Here is a 25,918-nt window from a genome sequence, read left to right as displayed (position 1 = left end):
GACTTGTTCCAAATTCAACTTCCACTTCGCTTCGAGACGAGTTTGCGACGTAACCAACGCTCTGCTCCCAAACACTTTGCTCCCACCGAACCCGAAAAAGAAAAAACACTCCAAAAGGCTCACACGAGCAGGATGCTTCGACCGATCGCTGGCGAATGATGCATCCCACCGATGATCGTAATCAATTTATACCGCGCCCAATTTTCCACCGGCGGACACGGTGGAGTTTTTCCTCCGCGAACACGCGGATGAAGCAGCCGAACCAGATAGTGCGTTTTCGGTGGCGTTGTTTTCGTGGCATCTCTTTCAGGCAGTTCCTCGGAGGTGCGTTACTTGGGCTTGGCTCTTTTGTAAGCGCCCGCTGATAGCTGCGGGTGATGAAAGTGGGCGCTCGGAAAATAACATGACAACAAATTACTCGTCCCCCGGCAGGGAGGGGGATGGCCTGGCAGACTTTAGGCTTGGCTGCTCGGTGACCCGAAAAGCGGCAAAAAGGAAAACTGATCATCTGTTTGGTGAAGCATCTTCGCCATTCGCGTCTTGTACTCGGAGGCGAAGGTCGACTTTTCGAAATATCCTGCCAAATTGGAAAGAAAAAGCCTATCACGTACGCGATCGTATGAAGAGAAGAAAAAAGGTTGTAAACTGTAACTGCCAGAAAAATCGATTAATATTTGGCAAACGGTTACGAAAGACAGATAAGTTTCCGATGATGATAAAACCAAACGATTGATAAAACCAAGCACGCCTCTACTGAGCTCAACCCGTTTGATCTCAAAAAGCAGCCATTGCTTCTTCTTTTTTTCCTTTAAACGGATCTACCTTGTCGATCATTTTCGTTCGTTGATTGATTATGAATTTTCCAACGATTGCCACCCTTTTCCGAGCGCGATATCGCGCACCATTTATCCTACCACGCGATCGAAGTGGTTGGTTTTGTGCACAATACGAAACATGTAATCGTGTTGATTTGATTGCCAGCTCCGCTTCCACGGTCGATTTTCACGATGGCAGGTAAATTGTTTTTGGAGCTGGCGCGAAAATGAGCACCCAATGAGCAGTCGCAAGCGATTGACAGTATCGGTGAATCTTTCGGAATTTTCTTTTTGCTTTCCGACGCAGTTTACGGCTTGATTGGCCCAATAAAAATCAAGCAGCCCGCGCTGGGCACTGGGATTGATTATTGCCAGGGTGTTATTCGGAGTGATAAACGGTGTGCTTTTGGTGTCACAAAATGCAGATGACCCTTTTTGAGTGATGGTGATGGTAATGATGGGTCGTATTTTGTTTTCCGGCCTGTTGTGAAATACTGCAAGACAAATTATTTTAAATGGCGGTTTGGGTCATGCTTTTTAATGTTTTGGTGTTGCATTGTAGCGGCTTTTTTAACATTGTGTTTACCGAAGTGGGTCAATGAAATAATCGATGTGCAAATTTTGCTTAAAGGTCTAAATATTAGATAATGCTATTATCAGCTTTTTTTGAGCTGCATTACTCATGTGGTACAACAAATCGATGCATTTATTGGGCAATGATAAAATGTATTCAAATACTATTTCATTTCTCCACATATATTGTATAATTTAGCTGAAGGTTAAGTAGTTGGTAAAACAAGATGAAATTCTTCCATCAAAATTGAATCATTAGTTTATTTTTATACTGAATTAAGAATCCCTGTCGATTGGTGAGCGGAATATTTTCATATTTTAACCTTTAATTAAATGCCTATTTTACCACAACATAAAAATATTTTGCTCGATTAAACTGTTACAAGGTGCAGTAGAAACTAGATGCATCAAATGAGAAAAACGAAACAAAACGCATAATGCAAAGATTTACAATTCATGCCAATAGCAATCAGCATTATTTTATCATTAATTTATTTCTCCGGTTGAACATCAGACTAAAAGTATGTAGAAAGAGCAAAGTCTGTAGAAAGGCATGGAAATCCTATTCTTGCTTATACAAACAGAAATGTTCCTATCACATTCGATATTAGGTTGGAACTAAGCTAAATATCCTTAAAATTTATCGTCTGTTGATTTGTATAGACATTATTTTTGCAGGGCTTTATAACGTTAAAGTGAGCAATTTGCATACTTTAAACCCGGCTACCATCAATTAGACAGTTCATAAAACCGGTAGCTGCTTCAGCGCCATTAGGCATGCACATCTTGGACACCTGGCTGACACCTCAAACTAACCGATCCTGCTGGCCAGGATATCCGGTCCGGGTGGCAATAAATTGCCGGGGAAACAATTTTGCGGGCTCGTCGGCAACCATCCGGAACCGCCTTAGACCGGCCGATAACGATAACGGTCGCGATCTGTATCGGTTGTGTCCGATAAGGGATAGGGCGGCAAAAGGAAGCACGCTCTTCAGTGGAGGAAATCTAACGGATAGCGGACAGCCGCACCAAAAAGGCTGACATCCGGAGATAATTGAAAACGTTACCGATAATTTATGAAGCTCGTAAAATAATATCCTATTACAGCAACAGCAGCCGTCAACGATACAACCGTGAAATTTCAACAACCGTCGAACCATGTTTACCTAGATTTGAAGATGGACGGGTCATCAACTTTTTCTGACGAAAATGAGAATTTGTTTGAGGCAAACTAAATACGTTCAATCTGTACCAAATGCGAAACAAGCAAAGCTACATACACATACTTAGAGTATCATAAGGCTTCACAATGATAATATTTCAATTTCTGATTTTCATATGAATTTTAATCGATTGTGCAAACAAACCCACTCAATCAATCTAATGATGGCTAATTTGATGGCTGAAAACACGCCGCTTGATAAAAGACGGGCGTCAATCTGCCCACGCCGTGCACTTCTGTAATTTACATTTTTCTTAAGTGGCGACGCATCACCGTCATTATCTCTGGGAGGAGATGGCTCGTCGTTTGGTAATAAATAATTCAACCATAAGCCAGACGATGCCGGAGCGCCGTGTGCTTCGGTGTGTTTAATAATTTATCAACCTTTCCGGAGAGATGTTTGATCTTGCGCGAGCGAAATGGCGTCCGGGCTGCGATGGGACCTCGGTCGAGGTCAGCCTGCTCACGGCTGCATGACAGTTTAAACCTGATAGATGGATTGCATCACTCCATTAGGGTGGTCATTACAGGGCAAGCATGGGGATTATAAGATATATTTTTAACCAGGCCGAAAAGGGCAGAAAAGGGTGTTCGATTGAGGTTAATATAGATCTTCATCGTTGTGCAAGCGAATTAGCACGCTGCGCCCTTCGGTGCGTATTCCAAGTGTCCTCGATTTTATTTCCAATGAGATTATTGTTGGAGGAAAAGTCGCCTTGCTCCAGATGGAATTATTTAATCAATGAAAAAAGTTTTCTCAATGATCCTTGCCAAGGTGGCCTTGTATAATATAATGAGAAGAAGGGGGCGTAGATCTGTCTCAACCTGTTTTGTGAAGGGCCTGGAAAGACACAGAAACGATTAGCTTAAGTGCTTCGCCGTAGCGTAAATGGAGATGATGCAAACGCTTTTCCCCGGATGTGCTGGAAACCAAACAAGTGGAAAGAAGGAAATCGTGTGGTTGGGGATACCACTGTTGGGAAGTAGTTTAAGTCCTAGAGAAAGTCAGGTTGAAAGAAAAGCACTCGCCTCGAATGCAGCAAGGTGTGTTATCCCTCTTCAAGATTAATAATGTGATAGCCGGCATGCGGACGTCTCGTCGAAAGTGGAAAACAACACCAACCCAGCAGCACGGGGGAGGTTGTTATGGTTGTTTTTTTTTTAAATTTTATTTTCCTTTTCCGCAAGCCAACCGGTTCAAACCGGTTTAACGCTGTCAATCGAGTGCCAATACCGAGTGATGGCGGGTTGTTTTCCACATGGAATGTTTGACTTCTTCCATTGACGAGGGTCAAGGGTCAATTAAAGGATAACATGATGAGCTTGTGTTTGATGAAAATATCTGCAGCCGAGCAAAGAAGGGAGGTGCGAGATGTTGAAGCTAATCGGAGAACATAGATGGATAACAGGGGTTTTTTATCTTCTCGTATCAGACACTTTTTAGTTTGTTCTCAAGTTTGCTACCTGTATTATTTTTTTTTTAGATACACAAACCAATTACATGACTCAATCTTTCTTTATTCCTCATCATTTTGTTGGTATTTAGAAAAGGTTTTTACCATGTTGACTTTAACGATATTAAATGATCCGGCAAGAAACTCAAGGATGTAGCATACATTTTATATTTTTCTCGTTTCAATCTACTACTCTATTTGCTAGTTGCACTATCATATGCATATATGTCTCAGTCTGAAGAGTATTAGGTTTTCGACACTATATTACAAATTTCGATGCAAAAAGTCTTACAAACTTTCTACGAAACGAAAAAAAACATAGTCTGATATTTGAGTAAACTGATATTTTGCTGGGGTCCGCGACAGCCGAGCGGTAGCGCCGGTTAGAAAAATCGGCCCATGAGCGCCGGGGGCTCACCACCTCGACGGCGTGGGATCGAATCCCAACCGAGACCGGACCCTCCCCTGTACGAGAGACCAAGAGACTATCCACATACTCAAAGGGAAAAAAGTCTTGTATGCCCTTTATGAGGCAGACATGACCAAGAAGTCGTTACGCCAAGAAGAAGAAGATATTTTGCTACTGCAAAATCTCAAAGAGATGCCTAAGTGACATGCAATAACCTAAGCAGTGGGATGGGAAATTATCCGAGTTCTTGACCACACCTGACGACAAGAGCGGGAGCAAATGAGGCAAGCTGAGATAGCGGCGGCAGCAACAGCAGCAACAGCAATAGATACTACTCCAGCAACTGTGGGAGTAAACAGCAGTTAAACAGAGTCCCTGCTACCGATTATTGGTCAAGTTATGCTGGCCAGGCTGAACAAAGTCGCGGAAGCGCATATTACTGAGCATGCGCATAACACCATGTATCTAATAGTCTGTCTATAAACAAATATGCTGGGTGACGAAAAACGCACCAGATTGCAGGCAAGAACAGTTCAACAGGGCACCGGGCAATCCCCCTCGTTTGTAGTAATATCCATCTGAACCAATTCCGAACTGGGAGTCAGGAGCCAAAAGACGTCGAGGGGTTTTAGCCGGTAAAAATCCGGTACTATCCGTGAACCCATGACAGGCGGGAACCGGATGTCTACGAAGATTTCCTCTCTTTCAAAAAACAAAATTTATAAATAAAAAAAATACATACATAATAAAAAAAATAAAATAAAATAAAATAAAATAAACAAATAAATAAGACGCAAAATAAAAAAATAACCAAAGGAGAATATTGGATAATTGACAGACGTTTAAATTTTCTACGAGTTATTTTAATTTGTTTTAGTGAAGGTATCATAAACTGCAATCTCTTGTTTGCTGTTCAAGTTGTTTTTTTCTAAAATGAGTGCTTTGAAATTATTATTTTTCTCAACAAAACTTAATGTAGTTTTTTATAATTGTTGGGTATATGCATTTAAGATTGCATAAGTTCAGTGGTTTGAAAGCAAATAAAAGCGGTAAGATAAGGCAAGTTGAAGATGAATTTTTACTCAACATTTCCGCCTTCAATGATATCAATCAAGATAAAATCTTGTAACGAGCAGGATGATTTCAATATCGCTTCCTGCGTTCCGCCATGAATTTTTTCTGTTTTATTTGTTGAAATCAGTCATGTGATGGGTGGCCGAAAGTGGTTGTTTAGAAAAACGAAGTCACCACGCGTCTTTGCGCTAAAGGCTTCGGTTTTGATTTCGGCAATAGTCAACCGGCCGTAATCGGTCACGGGTGCTTGGCCGGGGGTTGCCGCAACCGAAACACAAGCCCCGATGGCCGTTATCAGCTGTCGCAAGAAGATGACGATAAGGGTGTTAGGTCTGTCCGTCAAATACCGAAAAAGAAACGCTGGTCAACGGTTGTAAACAGTTTGCAAATGGCAGTTTGCGCGGTGGTCATTTGGAAAATGATCGCGGCCCGCTGCAACTGGAGCGTGGTAGCCTGGCGAACCAACACAAAAACAACTCGAATGACGGTTCGACGAGGAAAATAAAAGAAACAGAACAAATACCAATTGGAGTTTAATTCGCGCTGCCACCGCGACCCGGCCTGGCCAATTGTGTACGCCGGCCGGGGTTCGGTTTTTTCCCTGCCGCTCTCTCGGTGCGCGAAATGGCCACCGTGTTGTGGCAGTGACATAATCGGCATCGGCGAGGGCGCGCACAGGGTGTGTCATACGGTGTGCGCGTGTGTGCGGGGACCGGGTTTTGTCCCTTTCGATGGGGGGCAACGATCCGATGCCGGGAGTTGGCGATTTGGTGCACTCATTAGGTTTGGTCCGAAGCGGTGGCGGTGGCGACCAGTGCCCAGTTGTACCTAGTTGTATATAAAGTGTGGATGGTTGGTCGGTAAAGACATCAGTAACCAGCGATCGCTTCGGTAGGCAGCTACTAGTCGAAACTCCGATTTCCATTCCAAACGAAACGTTCCAACATGAAGGTACGACCGACGGTGAAAGTGCACGATACGGTTTAATCCGGTAATGTGAGGTCCAATCCGGTGTCACCATTCATTTCCATTTCTTCTCTCCACCACGCAGACGTTCATCGCGCTGTCCGTCCTGGTAGCCGTGGTGGCCGGAGCGGCCATCGAGTCCGGCGAGCAGAAGACCGTCGAGAAGCGAGGGCTGGCCGAGCAGCTGCAGGACCGATCGGATCACCATCACGAGCACCACGAGCACGTGAAGTACGTCACCATCACGAAGAAGGTGCCGGTGCCGTACCCGGTCGAGGTGGAGAAGCACGTGCCGGTGCCGGTGAAGATCCCCTACCCGGTGCACGTGGAGAAGAAGGTGCCGTTCGTGATCGAGAAGAAGGTGCCGGTGTACGTGGAGAAGAAGGTGCCGGTGCACGTTGACCGACCGGTTCCGGTGGAGGTGAAGGTACCGTACGAGGTGCCGGTGGTGCACAAGGAGTACGTCGAGGTGCCCAAGCCGTACCCGGTGCACGTGGAGAAGCCCTACCCGGTGTACGTGAAGAAGCCGGTCTACATCGAGAAGCCGGTGCCGGTCAGCGTGCACATCAAGAAGGTGAAGAAGCACCACTAAGTCGCCGGTACTTCCGGTGCTAGCAGTCATTTGCGTTTAAGTCTGATCGAATGTAGGAAAACAATTAATAAACCGCTGCGCAGAGTCACTACTGGCCAGCTCCCAATGCCAACCGTCCCGAGCCGTCGTGTCGGGCGGGAAAATTACACCGCTTAGTTTCTTTTCTAGTTTTATTCGTTTGCAGATGAAATACACAGATGACATGAACATGACGTGGGTTGGAGGAGGAAAAAAGGAAAATACACAGGAGTGTATTTTCGTTTCTGGAATTTTCCGCAAAGCAAGAATCAATGATACATAAATTTTAATGATCATAAGAATGATTCGTAAAATCTGGGCAAAATTCGAAAAATATCGTTTAACAAACATATTATACAATGTCTTATGCACACGTCTTTGTGTACCAAATATGAAACGTTGCTGTTTGTCATAAAATCTCTTTGCAATATGGTTAATAACAATTAAAATTGAAAACAAATTGAATAGTTTTGTTTTTATTTTCATATGAAAATTGTCTACAACAACAGTTATTGTATACAAATCCGTTCTTCAAATGGTTTGAATATACTTTTTCAGAGATGCTATCTCAAATTGGTAGTAAAGCTTGAATTATAAAACTCAACTCTTTCAACACTTTCTTAAAAAATAAATAGCTATGCCCAAACTAACTTTGATTGAACTAACTAGCTTAATAAATAGACTTAAAAGCAATCTTCTAGAGAGCATCATAATTTTTTTTAACATTCGCATCATTGGTTATGCCTTTCATAAATATCACAAATAAGGAGTGTTGATTACTTTTGTGGCGCATTTTGGAATGTTTTGTTTCATAGAACACGTTCTGCGAAAATTTTTAAGTCAAAATGAACGATTGCAAATAAGACGTTTCAATCAAACTGTCTTCAGAGTAACCGAATTGAAAGAGTAAATTGAAATGGTAGCTTTTATTTACCAATACGCTATAGCAAATGTTTCTAAAAAGCTTTTCAATGAGCCAATGCAAAACATCATGCATAATGTGTCCCTTGCATCTCTTATACACACACACACACACACACACATATACACGCACACATAGGTAACACCAAATCGTACGTACGTTCGTTTGGGCCGAGATTAAAATACTTTGTTGTTTCATCTCCACAAACACCAGGCGCCTCCATTGGCAAAAATAATGTTTCTTTTTCGTGGCCTCGCGCTTTGGCGACCTCGTAACCATAAACTACAAGAAGCGTTCTTCACGGAGGGCAATAGATTATTTCTTTGACTCGAGAAAAGAGTAATTTATGGCATTCTTTTCAGCTTCCCTGGTCAGGTAATGAGTGCGCCGCTGGTAACGGGAAATACGTTGCAATGCATTTTTGCCCTCGCTTATTTTCTCCTTTTTCTGTACCGCTTCTGGTCGGGTTTACCCATTCGTTTTCATCCAGTGTTCCTTACAGTGGAGTTCGTTTTACCACGATTGTGTTGTAACTGTTCAACAGCCAGCCGTCAGTTTTATTAAATTTAAAGTTGGCATCTTCGTACGCCCAATGCGTTTGCCTTACCTTGGTGAAATGCATATAAATGCTACATTCGAACCTCATTCTAGAGCTTAAATGAAAAGAAAGCGTATAAAATCCTGACGGTGAAACGAAGGCAAAAATTAAGATGTCACTTTTATTATATTTAGTGCGGGTTTTTTACGCGACTTTTTCAGTTCGAATTTTCCTCTTAGTGCAGCGTTGTTCGTTCATTGAATTGCAAACCGGCTTTCTTTTGCAATATTTTCTGTCATGCTCTCTCTCTCTCTCTTTCTCTTGGCCGCGATGTCATAAATTCAAATTTCAAATCATGCTGCACGCTGCACCGTTGTTCAATGTTGTTTTCTTTTGGTACCATGATATTTCCCCTTGCTCGTACGCGGTTCCGAAGCATAGGAAAACGCCAAATGTCGCACAATGAATAGCGCTTGAAGCGCCTCTTACCCCTTGCTGGTTGCGAAGGCAACAATAAAAACCTGGTGTGCGTGTCACTGTTGTGACTCTTTGGCTTCGGATGAAATTTTTTCTCTCGCACCACCGGTTTATTTATTTTTTGTTTTTCATTGTTTCATGTTGCTCTTTTCATTTCAGGCACCGTCATTTCTTTGCACTCTTTAGTTCTGGGATGGTTTCGCTACCGCTGGTTTATGTTTTTGAATAAAGCACCACCGCTCTGGTCTTTCGAACGCTTTGTATCCTTCTTTCACCCACGCTCTTGCACAAATTTCCCTCCCCCTTCCATATTTATGCGACCCGCATTCTTTCCTATTGCAGTTTTCCACCGAACAATGGATTCATAATTCATAAAAGTGTGAGAGGGTAAGCTTGAAACTTCAATACACGCAAAACTCCTTCGCACTCTCCTTCGGTGCCTCGTACCGGAACGTACCGAAAAGGTTTACAATGAATTGAATGCACTTTGAAGGCCAGGGAAAACTATCCATGCTCTGGTACTTCGGGAACAAGGGTTACGGGAAATGTGACGAAAGACTGGGAATGAGAGAAAGAGAGAAAGTTAGTTGGGTGCGCGGGGAAATCTAATAACGCGACCACAAAACAAAGAAAACTTCCAGCGACCTACGCGACCGATGGAGGGGCATAAAATCTTTCCTAGCAACACCACCAAGCGCTGAAACATGGGATGATAGAAACAATGGAAAGATGGAAGAAACGCTAAACTTTCCCACGGGAGGGTATGGATGAAGGGTGGGGAGGAAGCGGGAAAGAGAGTGATAGTGTGGGCAGCCGTCCCCGTGTATCCGTTTGTCATTCTTCACCCTCGCCACCGGTACCGATTTCCACTAAATTTCCCGACCCTCTTTGGGCTGGTAGTTTTATTTCGAACCCTTTTGCAACACCCAGCAACACGATGCGAGCATCGCTTTGCTTATAGCTACATGCAAACACAAGTCGAAATAAAAGGAAAAATCTTTACACCAACCCTTTTCCACCGACACCGAAATCGGCCCGACTCGTGTTGAAGGCGGGTGCCTTGTGGGCCCGAAGGGGGGGAAATTCTGCAATCCCGAAATCGCAAATCATCGTACCCCGGGACCCTCGTACATCGTATAAGGTTAGCAGGAGAACGAGGTCGTCTCATACAGGAAGCACGAACCCCTTGGCCTCAGCCCTTGTCCCGCAGGACTTCACCAGCTTCACGGGGCCAGCTTCACTTGGGCGGAATGGTCATTGATAGCAGGATGGCTATCAGCAACTCCGTGGAAAGCTCCCGGGACAGTCCCAAGCCACGACGCAGTCTGACAGCATGGCGGCGTGAATGCAAAGCGACATGAATGGACGGCGCTATCCAATAAAAATGTTTGATTCATAGCGTCGCGTTTTATGACTGGTGGTGTTTGTTTTTATTCGATGAAAATAGCCGAACAGAACCGTACCGAGTGCGTCTGTGTGCCACTATGAGAATTCAGATAATTTGGTTCGTGTTCAAATCTTGTAATTACGTTTTATTCAATTATGTCTATTTTAGCTAAATTCATTTAACTTTGAACCGGACCAATTTTTATATGATTGAGGTAGTTGTATTTTTGAATGGAAAATAGTATTTCAACTAAACACTTCCAGAAATATCTTTCTTGGCAACTCTAATCCAGCCAAAACCAAAGTAAAGTTTTAAGTTCCATTGCAAGAAAAACATAGAGAAAATAGATACTGGAAGTTTAGTACAAAACAAGTTTTTTGTTTTGTACTTTCAACGAACGAAAGATGATACTTAAAACAAGTGTTTCCTGTTCCTGTGTACATAATTTAGAAAGAGTTTTTGCGTGTGTTGTAACATGTTTTAATTAGTTCTAGCAACGAGAAGGCTTAGTTTTTTACATATTTTGTTGCGTAAAACAATTTCATTACTTTTAAACGGTTCATTTCAAACATTTGTTTCGAAACGTTGTGTTGCTATGCTTTTTCTCTCTTTGTCGAAATTATTGTTGTAATCGTTCTTTTTATTTTACCGATTTCCAACGGTACACTTATTATTATTGAGAAGTGCTGCTAAATATTATTTTCCAAACACTGTAAACCATAAAGTAATCCATAGGGGGAAATCTTTTTCTGCAACCTTCGTTGCAAAAACATCTTAAACCTGCAGCACCGTTTTTCGCTTTCACCACCAAGGTTCCCAGGGGTTTGGAAGGTAATGGAATTAATTTCACTCATTCCTTCTAGCGCATCGTCTAACTTTATGGAGCTAGTTAGAACAAAACACATTTCGCAAATCTGTACCTTGCAACATGCGGCCATCTTTTTGTCAGGTGGCCCTGCTCCAGCCACAAATCTCACCACAAACAGCATTGTGTTTAGATGCGACAGGCACAGGCACGCTGCATACATTTACCGAGCGCACCACGTGCATTTGATACCACTGCTCTACACACAGTTATTACTATCGTTTTTGTTTTTTTTTTTTTACTAACTTGCGCTCGATTCTTTTTGCACTTTTGCCAATGCGACTGACCACAATTCATGCGCCAGCAGTAGGGAAAACTCGTTTCCATTCGTTCGGAAAACGAGTGAAAATGGTGTCTCTATGTGGGGTTTTTTTTGTACCCTCTTTTGATGTGTGAGTGTGAGTGTGTAGCGTGTTTCAGCAATGGACACCGGAAAGGGATGCTCTTTCCACCCTTTCTCCCTGTCCCCGAGCTGGCGTAGTTTCTGTCCGGCGGTGGTATTCTAGTCCTTCTGATGCCAATGAAAAACAATGACGAAGGAGAAGTGTCACAAGGGGGAAAGGGGTTTGCCGAGGTGGCAATTATTATTAGTCCATTTTTCATGCAGTTTTTCCAATTTTCTCATGAATTTATTACAACATGAAATTGATGGCGTTTGAGCGTTCCGCTGGGGCGCGCGTGTCCAGTTGGTTTTGTTCGTTTTTTAAATTCTTTCTTACCCTTTTTTAAACCGGAAACAGAACCCCCATTTTTCCCCCACACTCCCCTCATAACTGTCGAATGAACTGTGTCACGGTTTCTCCTTGCGCTGATCCAATGTTGCCGAAATTAAAATTTAGCGCTCTCTTTCACTACGCGAGTTTCATCGTTTTTGCTTTTTTAACTCGCTCTCTATCTCTCTTTTTCTTTCTATCCCTCTGTCTATTGCTCTGGCTCTTTTTTTGTACTTCTTTGAACGGATTATCTGCATATTTTTCTCGAGTACCATGAATGGCACGATGGAACCATCCACAACGCCCGCGATGGTTTGTTTGCCAATTTTTCAAAGAATAGCTTTTTCCCCATTTCCGTGCTGTAGATATCAAACAAAAAGCAAAATAAAGAAGGGAACTAACTAAATGCAAACCTTTTCGTACCATGAACGCGCTTGCATCGTGATTTGGAGCATCATTCGCCAGAGTAAACGATTCTTCGGAGAGGAGATTTTTATCTGCCCCAAAACCTACGCAAAACTACGGCCCGAATGAATGGTGATGGATGTAATTCTATTCTACGTTCGTTCTGATTTGGTTGTGTTTTATTCGTTGTCCTTCTTCGACATCTTTGTCCTTTGCAAAGGATGCGAAATACAACCGTGAACGTGTGCTTGCGTCCATATCGTCTAGTTGTTGCAACAGTTTAATTGCCCGTGGTTTGCATTGTGGCTTAGATTTCTTTCCCATTTTTCCCTTTGTTATGCATGCTGTGATGAAATTTTATTTTCCCGTTTGTGCATTCGGGACTTTTTCCATGCTTGTTTCCATGAAACGCCGGTAAAGAACCAAGGCGTTCGTTTCCTGAAGTTACTTCGAAAAAAGGGTTTCAAGCATTTATAAAACCGTCCACCATTCTGAGCAATCTGCGACAATGTTCATTCAATTGTATCCAGTCACGGAACTGGACAGTATGAAGGAAAGCGCAACGGACGAGCCCCATTGGTTCAATAAATAAACGACAATTGGACAACTGTCCTACAAGGTGAAAAGAAAGTTTTGGTTTGAGAGAATATGGTGAAAGTTGCTAGTATTACCACTTTTCGTACATTTTACACCAACATACAAGTGATCAAACGTCATAATGCTTTTAAATCACAAAACGTTCATGAAACAGTTTCACTGTACCATAAACAATAAATTTCACTGAAATGTTGTGAGAAATTATACAGTATTTCACAGCACTGCAATTCAGAAAATTTGGTTTCTGACAGTTTTGCCTATTGTTGAATAATGGCGTATTGTGATGTGAGTAAAAAGTAAATTTTGCTTAAATTTTGAGTCTTGTGCGCATCGATAAAAAATCTATTAACGTTGGGTATTTAGCTACGCTTACATACACTGCATAAATATTATCATAAAGCCATTTCTCAAGCATCAAACAGCAACAATCAGCCAAACAAGAAAAACTCAAATTCAATGCTCTGAAATGTATTAAACATGATTTACAAGGACTATGTACAACAGATATGTAAAATTTATTTGAAATGTCCAAATCATTTTTTCATGAAAACAAAAGGTTTTCTGATTGTTATCAAACTAAGAAGTATTACGAATTACAACATTAATCAAACATCTATAAAAATAAAACAAAATTATATTAAGCATCTTTGCATGTCTCCTTCTATAAAAACGATCGTAACGATGAAGAAGTCGTTGAAGAAAGAGATCTTTTTTCTCTGCCTACGATGGAAGGATCCGGATTATCGCCCCGCAACGATAATGATCGTTTCGATAGTGCTTCGCACGCTAGTGCATCGTGTCGAGGCTGAAGCTGCAACGAACAAACCATCCGAACGGCAGGTAGCAACACCCAGAAAAGTGGTAAAGGGACCAACTGCTAAGTACTTCGGTGCATTCTCATTGAACCGAAACTGTTGGCTGTCGTTGTCGCTACCCCTCCCGGATCGAAGGATAGTTTTCCCATAAACTGTCGCCCATTTTCTGCGACTCCCATTCCATTTCATTCCGAAAAGGTTCGGGTCCGTGGCGTAGTGATACTTTTCCACCGATGAAACCAAACGGAAGCGTGGACAGTGTCGGGAAAAGGGCCTCAGGAGCGCACGCCACGGAGCGGAGTCGGACACGATAAAACATGCTGCAAATGCGATGGTTGCACGGTTCGCTTCGTTCGACTCTGGCCAAAAAGGACCGCAATGGCAAGCGGAAAACACACGGGGAACAACGTCACGACAAAACCAACAAGGACCAATTTTAACGGTTCACCTGGACGGGGAGAAGACTTTTGCTCTCGAAAGACGATGGCTTGACTTGTTGGTCGCCGTTTGGGAAGGAAAAGTCATGCCTCAATGGGCCAATAGGGGGGTTGGGCGGAGGAAGCGACAGGCGGGCCCCGGAGTGCGCCAACATTAGCAGTACATCCATTATGATCACGGCTCGGGAGACACCAATTAAAGTTAATATCAAACATAAATTAGGATATGGAGAAAACCACATTAAATAATTACAAAACAGACCAAAATTTATACGTCTTGATATCGCAATTTACAGCCTCGCTCGGCCACCTCGGTTCGGTTTCGGTCTGGTGACTTTCCGGTCTAGGCTCTCGGATGTCCTTCTCTGCTGTAACCGACCATCCGTTCTTGGCATCCGTTTGTTTGCATGCATTTTGTTTTTCCGTTGGCTTGTAGTTCTTCCTTTTCCCGAGTACTCAAGTGACCTACATGACTGGTACCATCCGCAATAGGTATGAATAATTTAGAATTAATTTCAGTTTTTGTGAACAATTTTCCGAAATTTAAACTTCCGGTTAAGCTGCGACAAGCATTGAGATGTATGTAATGATCAAACTTTTCTTATTTCTAGAAAGGGAACTAAATTGAACGAAAATATCCTCATGCAGGGGGAAAAATCTTGGACCATTTTTTGTAAAGAATCAAATTGAAGAGAATCACTACAATAACGTTCCAAAGGCTTTAACTTTTTTTGGTGCAAAGTTGTTGTTCTATTATAATCGTATTATTCCTTGTTCAGCAAAACTTGTGCTATCTTTAAGTCTTGTGTTCATTGTCGTGCTATTCAATTATAATTCTAAATATCTTGCTTAATGAAAATGATTCAATAAAATACAGCATGTGGTATATAAAATTTTTCCTTAAAATTTGTTACAAAAGCATGTTGTAAGCAAAACTGGTAAAACGTATTGGGTGGTATAATCAACATGTTTTACATATTTACAATACGGCCAAGAAGTAACAAACGAATATGAAAAGCATCATATATCATATAAAAAAATATAATCAACAATCAATAAAATATGTGTAAAGTGACATGTGGTATCACAGTATTGAATCTTCATTAAAATAATAAATCGTACAGCGTGTAAATTCCAAACAACCAGTGAATCGTTTCGATTTGTAAGCTTTTGAAATCAAGAACCAATAAAATCAGCGTTTCAAGAAAGACACCATCAGACATGTGACCTAAACCGCTTTGGTGGGGTAATCTTTAATCGAAATGTTGTGCAAAAACCACCTTTTTCGACCGGCAATGACCTGTTGCCCTCAAAAACAATCCGCGACTCAATAGTTCGGTTTGCGCGGGAAGTTTCCTAATGCATCTACAATCGAATCAATAAAACCGACCCGGTGCAATAAACCGCGAGCAAGAGTGGCAAACTGATCGACTTGTTTTAGACGGTGATGTTGTTCGAGTTTGGAAAAGTACGCTATAAAACCTGCCCTCGATTCCCAGAAAGTACATCACTTCTTCACCGGGCGGCAAACGGCAGTCAACAGCCAGAGCGGACGAACGATCATGAAGGTGGGTTGGTTCTTAGAGAACGCTTCTGCTTACATTCTTCAATCTATTGACCATTTTATTCCTTTCCAGACCAACAGAGCAGCGATTCTCTTGGCCATGTGCGCCATCTTGGCCACTTGTTTGGCGGCGGAAGGAATGCCGAGAAGCAGACGAGATCTGCGCTACCGACCGAACGTGGCCTACGCGTACCAGTACCGAACCGAGCAGATTGCGCCCGTCCCGCGGATTCCCATTGTTCCCGTTGCCTCCGCCCACATCCAGAGCCAGCTGCTGCGTCAGGTGAAACCAGAACGACCGGTACCACACTTTCCCACCCGTCGCCCGATGCAGGCCGTCGATCGGCTGCATACGCGTGTCGACATTGGCCACCAGCAGCACCAAAAGCAGCACCAACATCCGACGGTGCATCCGAGTGCGGCAGCCCACACGCCCGGAACAATCGTGGCGCATTCGCACACCGAGGTTTACCGAAAGTATCGCTAAGTATTAATAGTGGGAGATATCATTGAACAAAATAAAGAAAATGTTTTAAGACATTGTCAAAGATAGTTTATTATTGCGTGAAAAGGTGAATGATTTTACGAATAAATGATTTTTTCTATTTGTGTGGTAAAAGAGAGAAATGATTAACGTATTTTAATAACATGTTGAAAACAAGCTGTTACTGAAAACTTTAATTACAAAATTCAACCCATTATAGAACATATCAAGCCATTAGAATAATTAATGTGTTGGCTAATACTATCAGATTTTAGAATCAACCACAAAGAAAGAAGTTAAAATCTAAATATTTAGAGCATATAACGTCAAAACAAATAAATTACTGGTGATATAAAAATGGTCTCAATTCCTCGAACCCATTTTTATCTTTGAATGAGCCTAGCAAACCATTTGTATGCCACACAACGCGTTTATCCATCCAGAACAGATACGTCTCTTCGATTCCAAAATTAAATACAGATAAAAAACGGCTTTTTGCATCATTTTTATTTACATTTATCCAACATCCATTTTCGTAAAGGTCACGTGCCAAAAACGCTTGATATCAAACCGGTGGTGCCGTGAAGTAAATTCTCCTTTAGCCTTAAGCTTTGATAAAAACGACACGGAGGGAGATAGAGAAAATTCACCATTCCGCAGAATACACGGTCATTTTTCACACGCAGCCACAATTTCGTCTATCCAATTAAAGCCTCACGATTGCTCACGCTGTACAGCATCTGATTAAATGTGATTAGCAAACCGCGCGAAAATCGAACGCACACCGCTCTTTGGGCGGAAAAGCGTCCGGGGCCGGCAGGGAAATTGGAGACGAGGGAGTTCCAAAATTGAACAGCGTATCAGTGGTGCGTAGCTTTATGATTTTCCCGCTATAAGACCGTGATTTCGATACGTTACCGAAGCGTTCGCTACCGCCTGCTGCGATGGCTGTTTTAATGCTCGGTGGCATAGAAAATAAGTTTATCGCTTGCGTAACACGTCGGACCGGGCAAAGAGGGGGTGGCAGAGAGGGGGAAGGTGGAAAAGATGCGTTTGTTTTTTCTCGCGTCAGTACAGTTTCACGCGTGACGGAGAGGAAAGTGATAAACTTTTCCTTCACTCTTCGCCGCGTTAGCTTCGCGAAGATTCTTCTTTGGCTGTGAATTACAAAGGAAAAAAAACGATGGCTCGGTGTAACGTTGAAGGCCGAAAGGTTCGGGGAGATAACCATCTATTTATCCAAATGAAATAAGCAACCGTATATTTATAACATTGCTCCGCTGTTTACAAGCTTGAGTAAGGATTAATCGATTTTTTTATGGGAACTTTTACTCAATTGAAAATAAATATTTTGAGAATTCTTGGTTTGGCAGTTCATAAAGGGAAATATCTATCCGTTTGAATTCTTTATTTTGTGTAAAAGAAAAAGGTTTTCTGATACTACTTTGTTTATGTTTAGTACACACAATTTCCTTTCGTTTGCTTTGACGCAAAAATGTAAATATGATTCCTATTGAAGCTTAAATTCAAACTAACTGCAAACATTTCTGCGACAATGTTAAAAAAACAGATCAAAGTAGAACAATATAATACCATTCTAAGTTATGGTTCCTCCTCTTTTTCATTCGATTAGCTTTATCTAGCACCTTAGTTGACCACAAATGCAATATCGAATCCACGGCTAACCGCATATGACTTGACGAACTGCATTTTCACATTGGGCTTCCATTTCCCACATTTGCATTTCCATTACTCAAATTAGGTGCTCCTTTATATTGCTCGTTACCGGAAAAAATCTATACTTCGTATCGATGTCCGAAAGAATGAAACAGTTCAAAGGAAATCATCTCAAAAACATTACCCTCTGCTCCGCTTGAGGGGTGGATTTTCCATTTTCCAAATATTAACCGATATTTTCGGGCAAGCACTGACTTACGAGGTTAACGTTAAAAGGAACACGAAACAATATAGCACCCCAGGAGGGCACGAGCTGTGGCCACTTTGCCGAGCTTTCCATCGGGTAGCATAGTCCACTTCACTGATTTCAGTAACATCATCCACGTCAATCGTAAAAAACTCCCTGTTAAAACACATCATCGATCAATCATGGTGATGGATTCGACTTTTATGCTGTACCGTTCCACTCGGGTGTTCATTTGCGTTCTTCACCTCACCAAGGTGCACCCAGCGCGTCAGTCGTTACGGATTTCTGGTGCGCCTGCTACGAGCTCCGAGAAGAAATTCCCTTCATCTTTCAGTTTTTGGCAATAAAACAGGAACGCCGGCGTCACGGGCTGGCTTTGGTTGCGAAGGCAAAACGTAATGAAGATGGGCAATTTAATAATGCCGGGGCATCTGGTTTCTGGCCACCCTTTTCGACCGAAAACCCGGGATTGTTCGGCTCAAACACGTCAGGATTTTGGAGCAGCTTCCAGCAAATGAAAACCCGAGAAAGGAGCCGGCTTCGGTTAACCGCTCGGATCTTTCCCATTCGGGGCAATAATCTCTTCTCAGGAGGCCAGGGCGGGCGAGGGTTTCTACCATGCAAGCATTTCATTTAGATTGGAGGTTCTTTTCACTGTTCTGTGCTTCTTTGTTGCGGTTTGTGTAGGATGTGTACAATGGTCGTTACCGGACGTACTAATGTTGACTTTGTGGTACCGTCTTTCCCCCGTCCTGGTGTAATATTGCTCGCTCCCACGTAACGGGTAGAGGCCATCCGAGAGGAACCCCCGTGGTCGCTTGACCACATAAAGAATATCCAGTTTCCACATCTTCCAGCACCCGGAGCACAATAAAAGAAAAACCCCGAACCAAAGTACCCGGTGCGCTTTTCATTGGAAGGCGTTGTCCCGCTTTTGTCCAGCGCGTTATTGTCAATACAATGTCGGGCAGCGGGCTGTTGTCAAGATGGGGGACATCTTTCCTTTCGTTTCGTTCTGCGGGTTTTCTTTTTATTTCGCTCCTCGCTTGCTCCGTGTAGTTGAATGGTAGCATTATGTGGTCATTGGTAGTGGTCGTAAAATGAAAATATCATATTCATCACCATTCAAGTACCGGAGCAGATCCCTCCCCGGGGACGTAACGCAGTGCCGGACAAATGCTACATGTGTCGATACACAAAAACACAAACACGAGCTCTCTCGAATCGGGAAAGATGGCCCGGGGAAAAGATGATTCCGGGAAACACGCCGAGCGTCCTGTCATGATTGTCCAAATGAAAAGTTTCTCCGGTTGCACTCGGTCACGTTCGATAAAGGTTCGATCGGGGAAGAGGTGAAACCCATCGACCTACTTCGACGATACCGATCCGAAAAGGGGGAAAGTTTTCCAACCGATGGATAATTGTCAGACGTGCCCCCGCGAACGGATGACTTTTCCATGCACGAAAGAACCGACGGTATGCGATGGAAGCTATCGAAAGGGAAGCGTGAGTGAAAAACAAAATCCTCCAAAGACTTATAAATTCCTCCCGAACCGCGGCTGCCGTGGACTTCAGCCGCGAAATGAACCCACCGGAAAAGCGGAATGCTTGTTGTTTGGAAATTGAATTCTGACACCTTGGCACCTGCCCGACATGGTTGCCGTTTAGGCGACATGGGCAACTTTGCAGCGTACGCCACGGTCTGTTCTACTTTGTACGGGCTTCGGCTGTGTCGGATGAAGATTGCCGATACCCCCAGTTCTTCCGTCAACCGTAGCAAGCGGTGCATGTTGCGGTCGCGATGCAACGTTCTTTCCGAATCCGGGACGGAAGCAATATCGCTGCGCTGGTGTAGTACTTTTTAGCGACCTTTTAAGCGGCACAGGGTAGTCACGAAGCTGATGGATTTGTTTTATTTCAATTATAGCGGTTTTAAAATATACCAGAAAATAATGAGGAAATTCACTGAATTTACTGTTTTCTTTTTAGAAAGTTTCTCATGAGAGACGAAAAATCATTCCATAAATGTTCCAAAAATGTTTGTAATTCCAGAGAACAGTTATTTACATTTTCTTTAACTTTAAGTCGAGAAAGATTCTTCCTTAGAAAGTTGAAAATGAATTTGTAAATAAATTTGTTTATAATTGACATTATAGATCGCTATAAGGATTGTATTTTGAACTATATGCAAATGTAAAAAGTTCGAGAGCTTTCTAAAATATTTTGTTAACCGCTGAATTTAGACCAATTGAATAAGAATAAAACAGTTTGATGATTAAATTGGGAAAATATAACGTTTTGGAAATGATTTTGAAATTCAATAATAACATTAGATGAAACACGGAACTGAGCTGTTGATGTTTTCTTCAGGTTTGTAATACAGTTTAATTTGATTGAGTAACTTTATTCCCTATTCTTTTTTATCAACTGTTTCGTACTACTATTTCTGTTTACTGTTTACTGAAATATTTTCTCAAACAAACCTGTTCATATCAAAATCATATCCTTCCTTCGAAGCGAACCAAACTGAGTCACCCTGTGTCACGAGGGCACTAAAAACAGCATGCACTTGTTTCAGAATCACTACAAATTGAATCTCTTCCCTGCGATTTGCGTTCAGTGGTTCTCACATTGTATCCCCTTCCTTCCATCGAACCGAAACTTACACATTCGCAATCGGAAAGGATCAGGTTTGGTTTCCTTTTTTTTCTACTCTTTCACGCTGTTGTTGGGCAGCTTTTCTTCGTTTCAAACCGATTCGGTTGTCGGGCGCCAGGAGCGGTACGCGCACGTCCGACGGTAAGCTCTGTGCAGTGGTCCGGGGAGCGTCCGTCCCCCGAAGCGAATCATAAACTCATCATAGTTCCATGTTTATAGATACCATGTGTAGATTGCATCATCATCATCATCATCGTCAACATCAGAGCCATACAGTTGCTGCTTGCCATGTGAATCCTTCCGGGCAGGATTTGCTCCATTTCCTTCAACGTGAGTGAAGCGACTCGGGACCCATCGTATCGTGTTCGAGGAGTGGACCATCCTCGGGAAACCAGTAAAACGATCCCAATGTGTCCAACATCTCCGTGCGCTGCTAGCACACTAAGCGATAATATCGTCAACAAACGGTTACGAGATTTGTGTTCCTGTCGTTTCTGTTCTATTTATTTTTTATTTCGCCCTCCGTCTTTCTTCTGCACGCTTCAATCTTTTGTGGCCTTGTTGCAGGATCAGCAGGACCTCAGGACCCGGTTCCACTTCCTTTTTGTGCTAGTGATATGGCTCCATTCACCACCCGGTTTTTATTTTTTTTCTACTCCTGATGTGTGCGGGTGGTGCTCTTTTAGGTTATGGTTTCATCTACAAATTGCATGCTCGTTGTGCGGACCCTCCAGACCGTTGTCGATCCCCTCGGGCACGCTCCACTCGATCTATTGGATGCACTTTACTTAATGGGAAAAAGGAAGGTCAGTATCGCATGGCAACTTGAAGAGCCGACCATCGACGTGCGGTGAAGGGACAATCGCAGAACCGGGGAAGAGATTGCACAAATCATAACAGTTTAGACAGGCCATCGGTGTCCGTTCGTTGGGAGCGATTGTTACCATTGTCCGGTCAGTTTAGGTTGTAGGTTTGTTCTAGTCGAGTTGTTCCCGTTGCTGCCTTGGCCTTCCGCTTACGCACCCATGTTTGGGCAGATTTACTGTGACCTGCCAATCGAGCCAACATTCAACTCCCTCTAATGGACATCGCTGGTACGCTTTCCCCGTGTGGTTACAGCCCATAGGCGCCGACCAGAAGAGCATGTCGGAACCGCAATCTATTGCACAACGAAAAGTGCATCAATGCAGTCAATTTATTCTATCCATGTGAAGGTTTGGAGGATTCGTTGCCTTACGTTACCTGGCGCAACCGGAACGGCGGCAATGTAGTGATATGAAACTTAAACTCGTTCGTAATGTACAACGGTGGATGAAGGTTTGGGTCTTTGATCATCCGGTTTTGATTATCATGCACGTTGGGACTCTTTTCTTTGGGAATTGTGATTGGTAAAAATTGACCTAAAGTTCCTTTCGAATCGATTTTTTAATGCTTACTTCAGGTATGAGAATCTAAGAATACTCGATTTCTTCCTACGTTCGCAACTTCACTTTTACCTTCTAGTGTTTAGGACTAGTCATAGAAAGTACATGGATTTTGTTTTTCTAAATGAACAATTTACTTATTTCGTGTTACTTAACTTACTGATAAATTCCACTAACTGGATTTTACTTCTACTCAGCAAGTGAAACTTGGGATGTTACAAGTGTGTCACGATCAATTATGAACTGCTCACTTTACTCACTTTCTCAAGTCTTTTCTATGAGAGTCATCAATCTTGAACGATTGCCAGAGGTAGCAAACATATGTCTATCCTGTTATTCAGTTTCTCTGCTATTGATAACTAGGCGCGATGTTGAACTCGCAAAAGTTACCCAGTTGGAACAATAGAGTAAAAAAATAACAACATCATGAATACCTAATCAACTGTTGAAGTCAAATTTGTCTTGGACCTTCATAAAAAAATCAACCACTTAGGCCAGATGTAAAAGAAACCAACCAGAGGCCACTCATGATGAGATAACTGAGACCACCGTATCGGTTCGCTTCACCAAGTCGCCTCCTCGCCAAGTGACCGATTAATTTGCATGGATTATTGTCGAATTGAAGTGCCACCATCGGGGAAAACCCTCGGCGGAGTCAGACCGTGGCCAATCGGATTCAACAAGCTCTCCCCCACGTCCACCAACGTTGTACTTCTATTTGTAAATCTATCGATCCGTCACTGGCCACTCGAACGAACGAAAACACGATCGCCACGCCACCAGACCCTGGCTAATAAGCGAACCTGGCAGTTAAGCAGTTTGCAAGCAAGCGAATGGCCGCTAATCCTAAGTCCGTTACGTGAACCAACACAAATGACCGCTCGATGGAGTGGAGCTGGCGGTGCCTAGTGCTGGACTCTCTACCTACACCACACACGGTATAGCAGTGGCGTTGCTTTTGAACTGCGTGCGTCTTTTTGCTCGCACGTTTTGCTCGCCCACAACTGCGACTGCTCGGTGGCCACGGACCGGAGGCGAGGGCGCCGCGGTGCAGTGCATTACCTAAGACCTTTTTCCCAAAATTTGCCAAACCCGCACACTCGTCGAGAGGCACTTTCGAACACGCGAACCTCTATCGTGTACAGTTCGTTGACGTTTACACTCTCGCTTTCCTCCTGTCATCTGAGGTAAGTTACTGGCCACTGCTACCGTCGGACAGAAAGGCACTCTTCTCTTCTATCCACATCCTTCGCGATCTTCCCTTTCCTAGTAACGCGTCCGTGATTTGATCAACACTTTGACCGGCTGATACTTGTTCACGTAAACTGTCCTATGCACATACACGGGGTACGGTCGGTCGACGTTGTACACTACGGGTCGCGGCACATGGATCACCTCTTTGTCGTACACCGGAACCTTCACCGGCACTGGCACCTCGTACGGTCGATCCACCGGTACCTCAACCTTCTTCTCCACGTACACCGGCACCTTCGTTTCGATGAAGACGGGCACCTTCCGTTCGATGTGCACCGGATACGGCACGGAGATGGTCACCGGTGGGAGCAGCTGTTTGGATCGCTTTGACTTCCCCAAGGCATATGGTTGCGAAAGCCCTTTCAGATGTTTGGTGAACAATTCGGTGTTGCTGTAGAGATTTGCTTGATCCGATTCGGAAGAGGAGGACACGTCAACAGCATTGGCGTGCGAATGTCCACTGTGGTGTTCTTCCACCTGATCACTCTCTTCATATTCGATCTCAACGGAATCTTTGTGCCCGTGCGTGTCATCGTCGGTGTCCTCAGGCGCTCCTGAGTCGTCGTGATCTTCTTCATCGTCCTCAGCATCGCTTCCGTCGTAGTAGTTTTCTTCCGACTCACCAGACTCTGTCCTATCCACCCAAGATACGCCTTCCAGCGGTGTCAAAAGATGGCCGAAGAAGAGCACAAACAATGTCCACTGTGGCAACGAGAATGCAGGAGTGTTCCGTCTGTACTTCCCCCGCTGGAAGTTGGTTCCTCCAAGCGTCGGCGCAGCAATCAAACTAAACAAAAGTAATGAACAGATCTATCCAAGCGTTAGAGGGTTCGTTGAAAAACTGATGGATGAAGATCTTCGAAAGTACTTACTTCCATGTTCGATACTTTATAAACGATCCAGCTTACACCGTGCGCACGTCCATCCACCGGAACCGAGCATAAACAACTAACCGAGTGGATTTCTGAGTCGGATGCTTTTATAATTTCCATACTCCCAACCTTCCGACCGGATCCGGACAAACAAACCGTTCCAATTCAATCTCTTCCACCTCAGGGGTCAGTCCATCTGCTTTGCATGGACGCCGGTGTCTTTCATACCTCCCCCCGACGACGGCATCTGCATCTCGCACGTCTTCTTCATGCAAATCATACCTTTCTTCCACCGCCGCCCGATGTAACTCATGGAAAGCGCGCGCCGGACTGAGCTTTCTCATCTCGCCGGACATTCCCTGGCCTCTCCGCTTGCAACATCAAACGCACCTCAAACGTTGTGGTGTTACATTGTTACGTCATCTGGGTATGCTGGTACCCGCCACGTACCAACTGTCTCTCTCTCTCTTTCCCCCGCATTCCCTGCCAATGACAGACATTCGTCCGGTCGTCGAGAGCAGCGGGTTCGTCGGCGCTTCAAGTATCGCTATTATTTGGGAAGAGCAGCTGCGAACCGTGGTGTTTCCCGTCGATTCGGGTAGATGCTGCGCTCCACAATTATGTCAATAAATTATTCATGTTTTCATCGCGCATCGAAAAGGGCCCACACTGTTCAGCCAAACGTGCTCGATTCGGGTTGCAAAACGATGGCTGGGAAGGAATATTTATTAGTGTGATTATTGATCTTATTGCCATTTTTTAAATAGCAGATATTTGTTAAATTTTTAACAATTTCGTATCATTTTTTCATATTGATCAGCCACGTAACAACTTCCATCCACTTGCATCACGAAGCCTAAGAAATTCAAATTATTGGTTATAACCCTAAAAAAGGCGTTATGACTAGGAAGCTACGAATGGTTAACGGTTTCGTGAAACTATTTGCTGTTTCTTCTAATTAATCCTCAATTATCGTCAATATCGATGCTTTTATTTGATAAACTTCATTTGTTTGAATGGATTGGCGTGAGTTATTTCATTTAAAAAGATCCGGAGCCAAGATATAATGGACTTCTTTTGATCAAAACTCATCGTCCAGTACTTGGTTAAGTGTACTTTTTCCGAATGAACTCGTTAAATCCTTAGTCCAAAGATCAATAGAAAAGGACCAACATTTTCCATTTCTTTTTATATTTTACCTCGCTCGAGACCTCGTAGCCAATTCATATTATTTATTTATTTTTTAAGATTATTCAGCTTTACCTTTGCTTCATTTCTTTCGTTACTCGCTTGCTGACAACTACAACTATATCGTATATTTGAACAGTCAATATATTGTTGCATTTCCGAATCCAATAAAACCCTCGCTGTCCATCCGAACACAAAGAAGCAACGCATGATACCGCCGTAACCATGACCATAATCCCCAGCACACAGCATTCCCAATTGAATTGCCAAT

The 25,918-nt window shown here is 43.2% G+C and overlaps 3 protein-coding genes across 3 annotated transcripts; 2 read left to right on the top strand and 1 right to left on the bottom strand.

Moving 5' to 3' along the window:
• The first annotated feature begins 6,492 nt into the window (after positions 1-6,492).
• On the top strand, positions 6,493-7,105 carry LOC131293374 (zinc finger protein 512B-like). Its single transcript, XM_058321452.1, has 2 exons — positions 6,493-6,498; positions 6,599-7,105. Exons 1-2 carry the CDS (start codon positions 6,493-6,495, stop codon positions 7,103-7,105), a joined length of 513 nt encoding a protein of 170 aa, XP_058177435.1.
• An 8,736-nt stretch (positions 7,106-15,841) lies between these two features.
• LOC131293373 (uncharacterized) lies at positions 15,842-16,330 on the top strand. Its single transcript, XM_058321451.1, has 2 exons — positions 15,842-15,847; positions 15,917-16,330. Exons 1-2 carry the CDS (start codon positions 15,842-15,844, stop codon positions 16,328-16,330), a joined length of 420 nt encoding a protein of 139 aa, XP_058177434.1.
• Positions 16,331-23,599: 7,269 nt separating this feature from the next.
• LOC131293371 (uncharacterized) lies at positions 23,600-24,465 on the bottom strand. The gene is made up of 2 exons (XM_058321450.1): positions 24,460-24,465; positions 23,600-24,289 (listed from the first exon to the last, which is right to left on the bottom strand). The coding sequence occupies exons 1-2, from the start codon at positions 24,463-24,465 to the stop codon at positions 23,600-23,602; spliced, it is 696 nt and encodes a 231-aa protein (XP_058177433.1).
• Between the last annotated feature and the right edge of the window lie 1,453 nt (positions 24,466-25,918).

Source organism: Anopheles ziemanni, chromosome 2 (genome assembly GCF_943734765.1).
Source record: "Anopheles ziemanni chromosome 2, idAnoZiCoDA_A2_x.2, whole genome shotgun sequence".
Classification (NCBI taxonomy): Eukaryota; Metazoa; Arthropoda; class Insecta; order Diptera; family Culicidae; genus Anopheles; species Anopheles ziemanni.
This window is presented reverse-complemented; position numbering and strand designations above follow the sequence as displayed.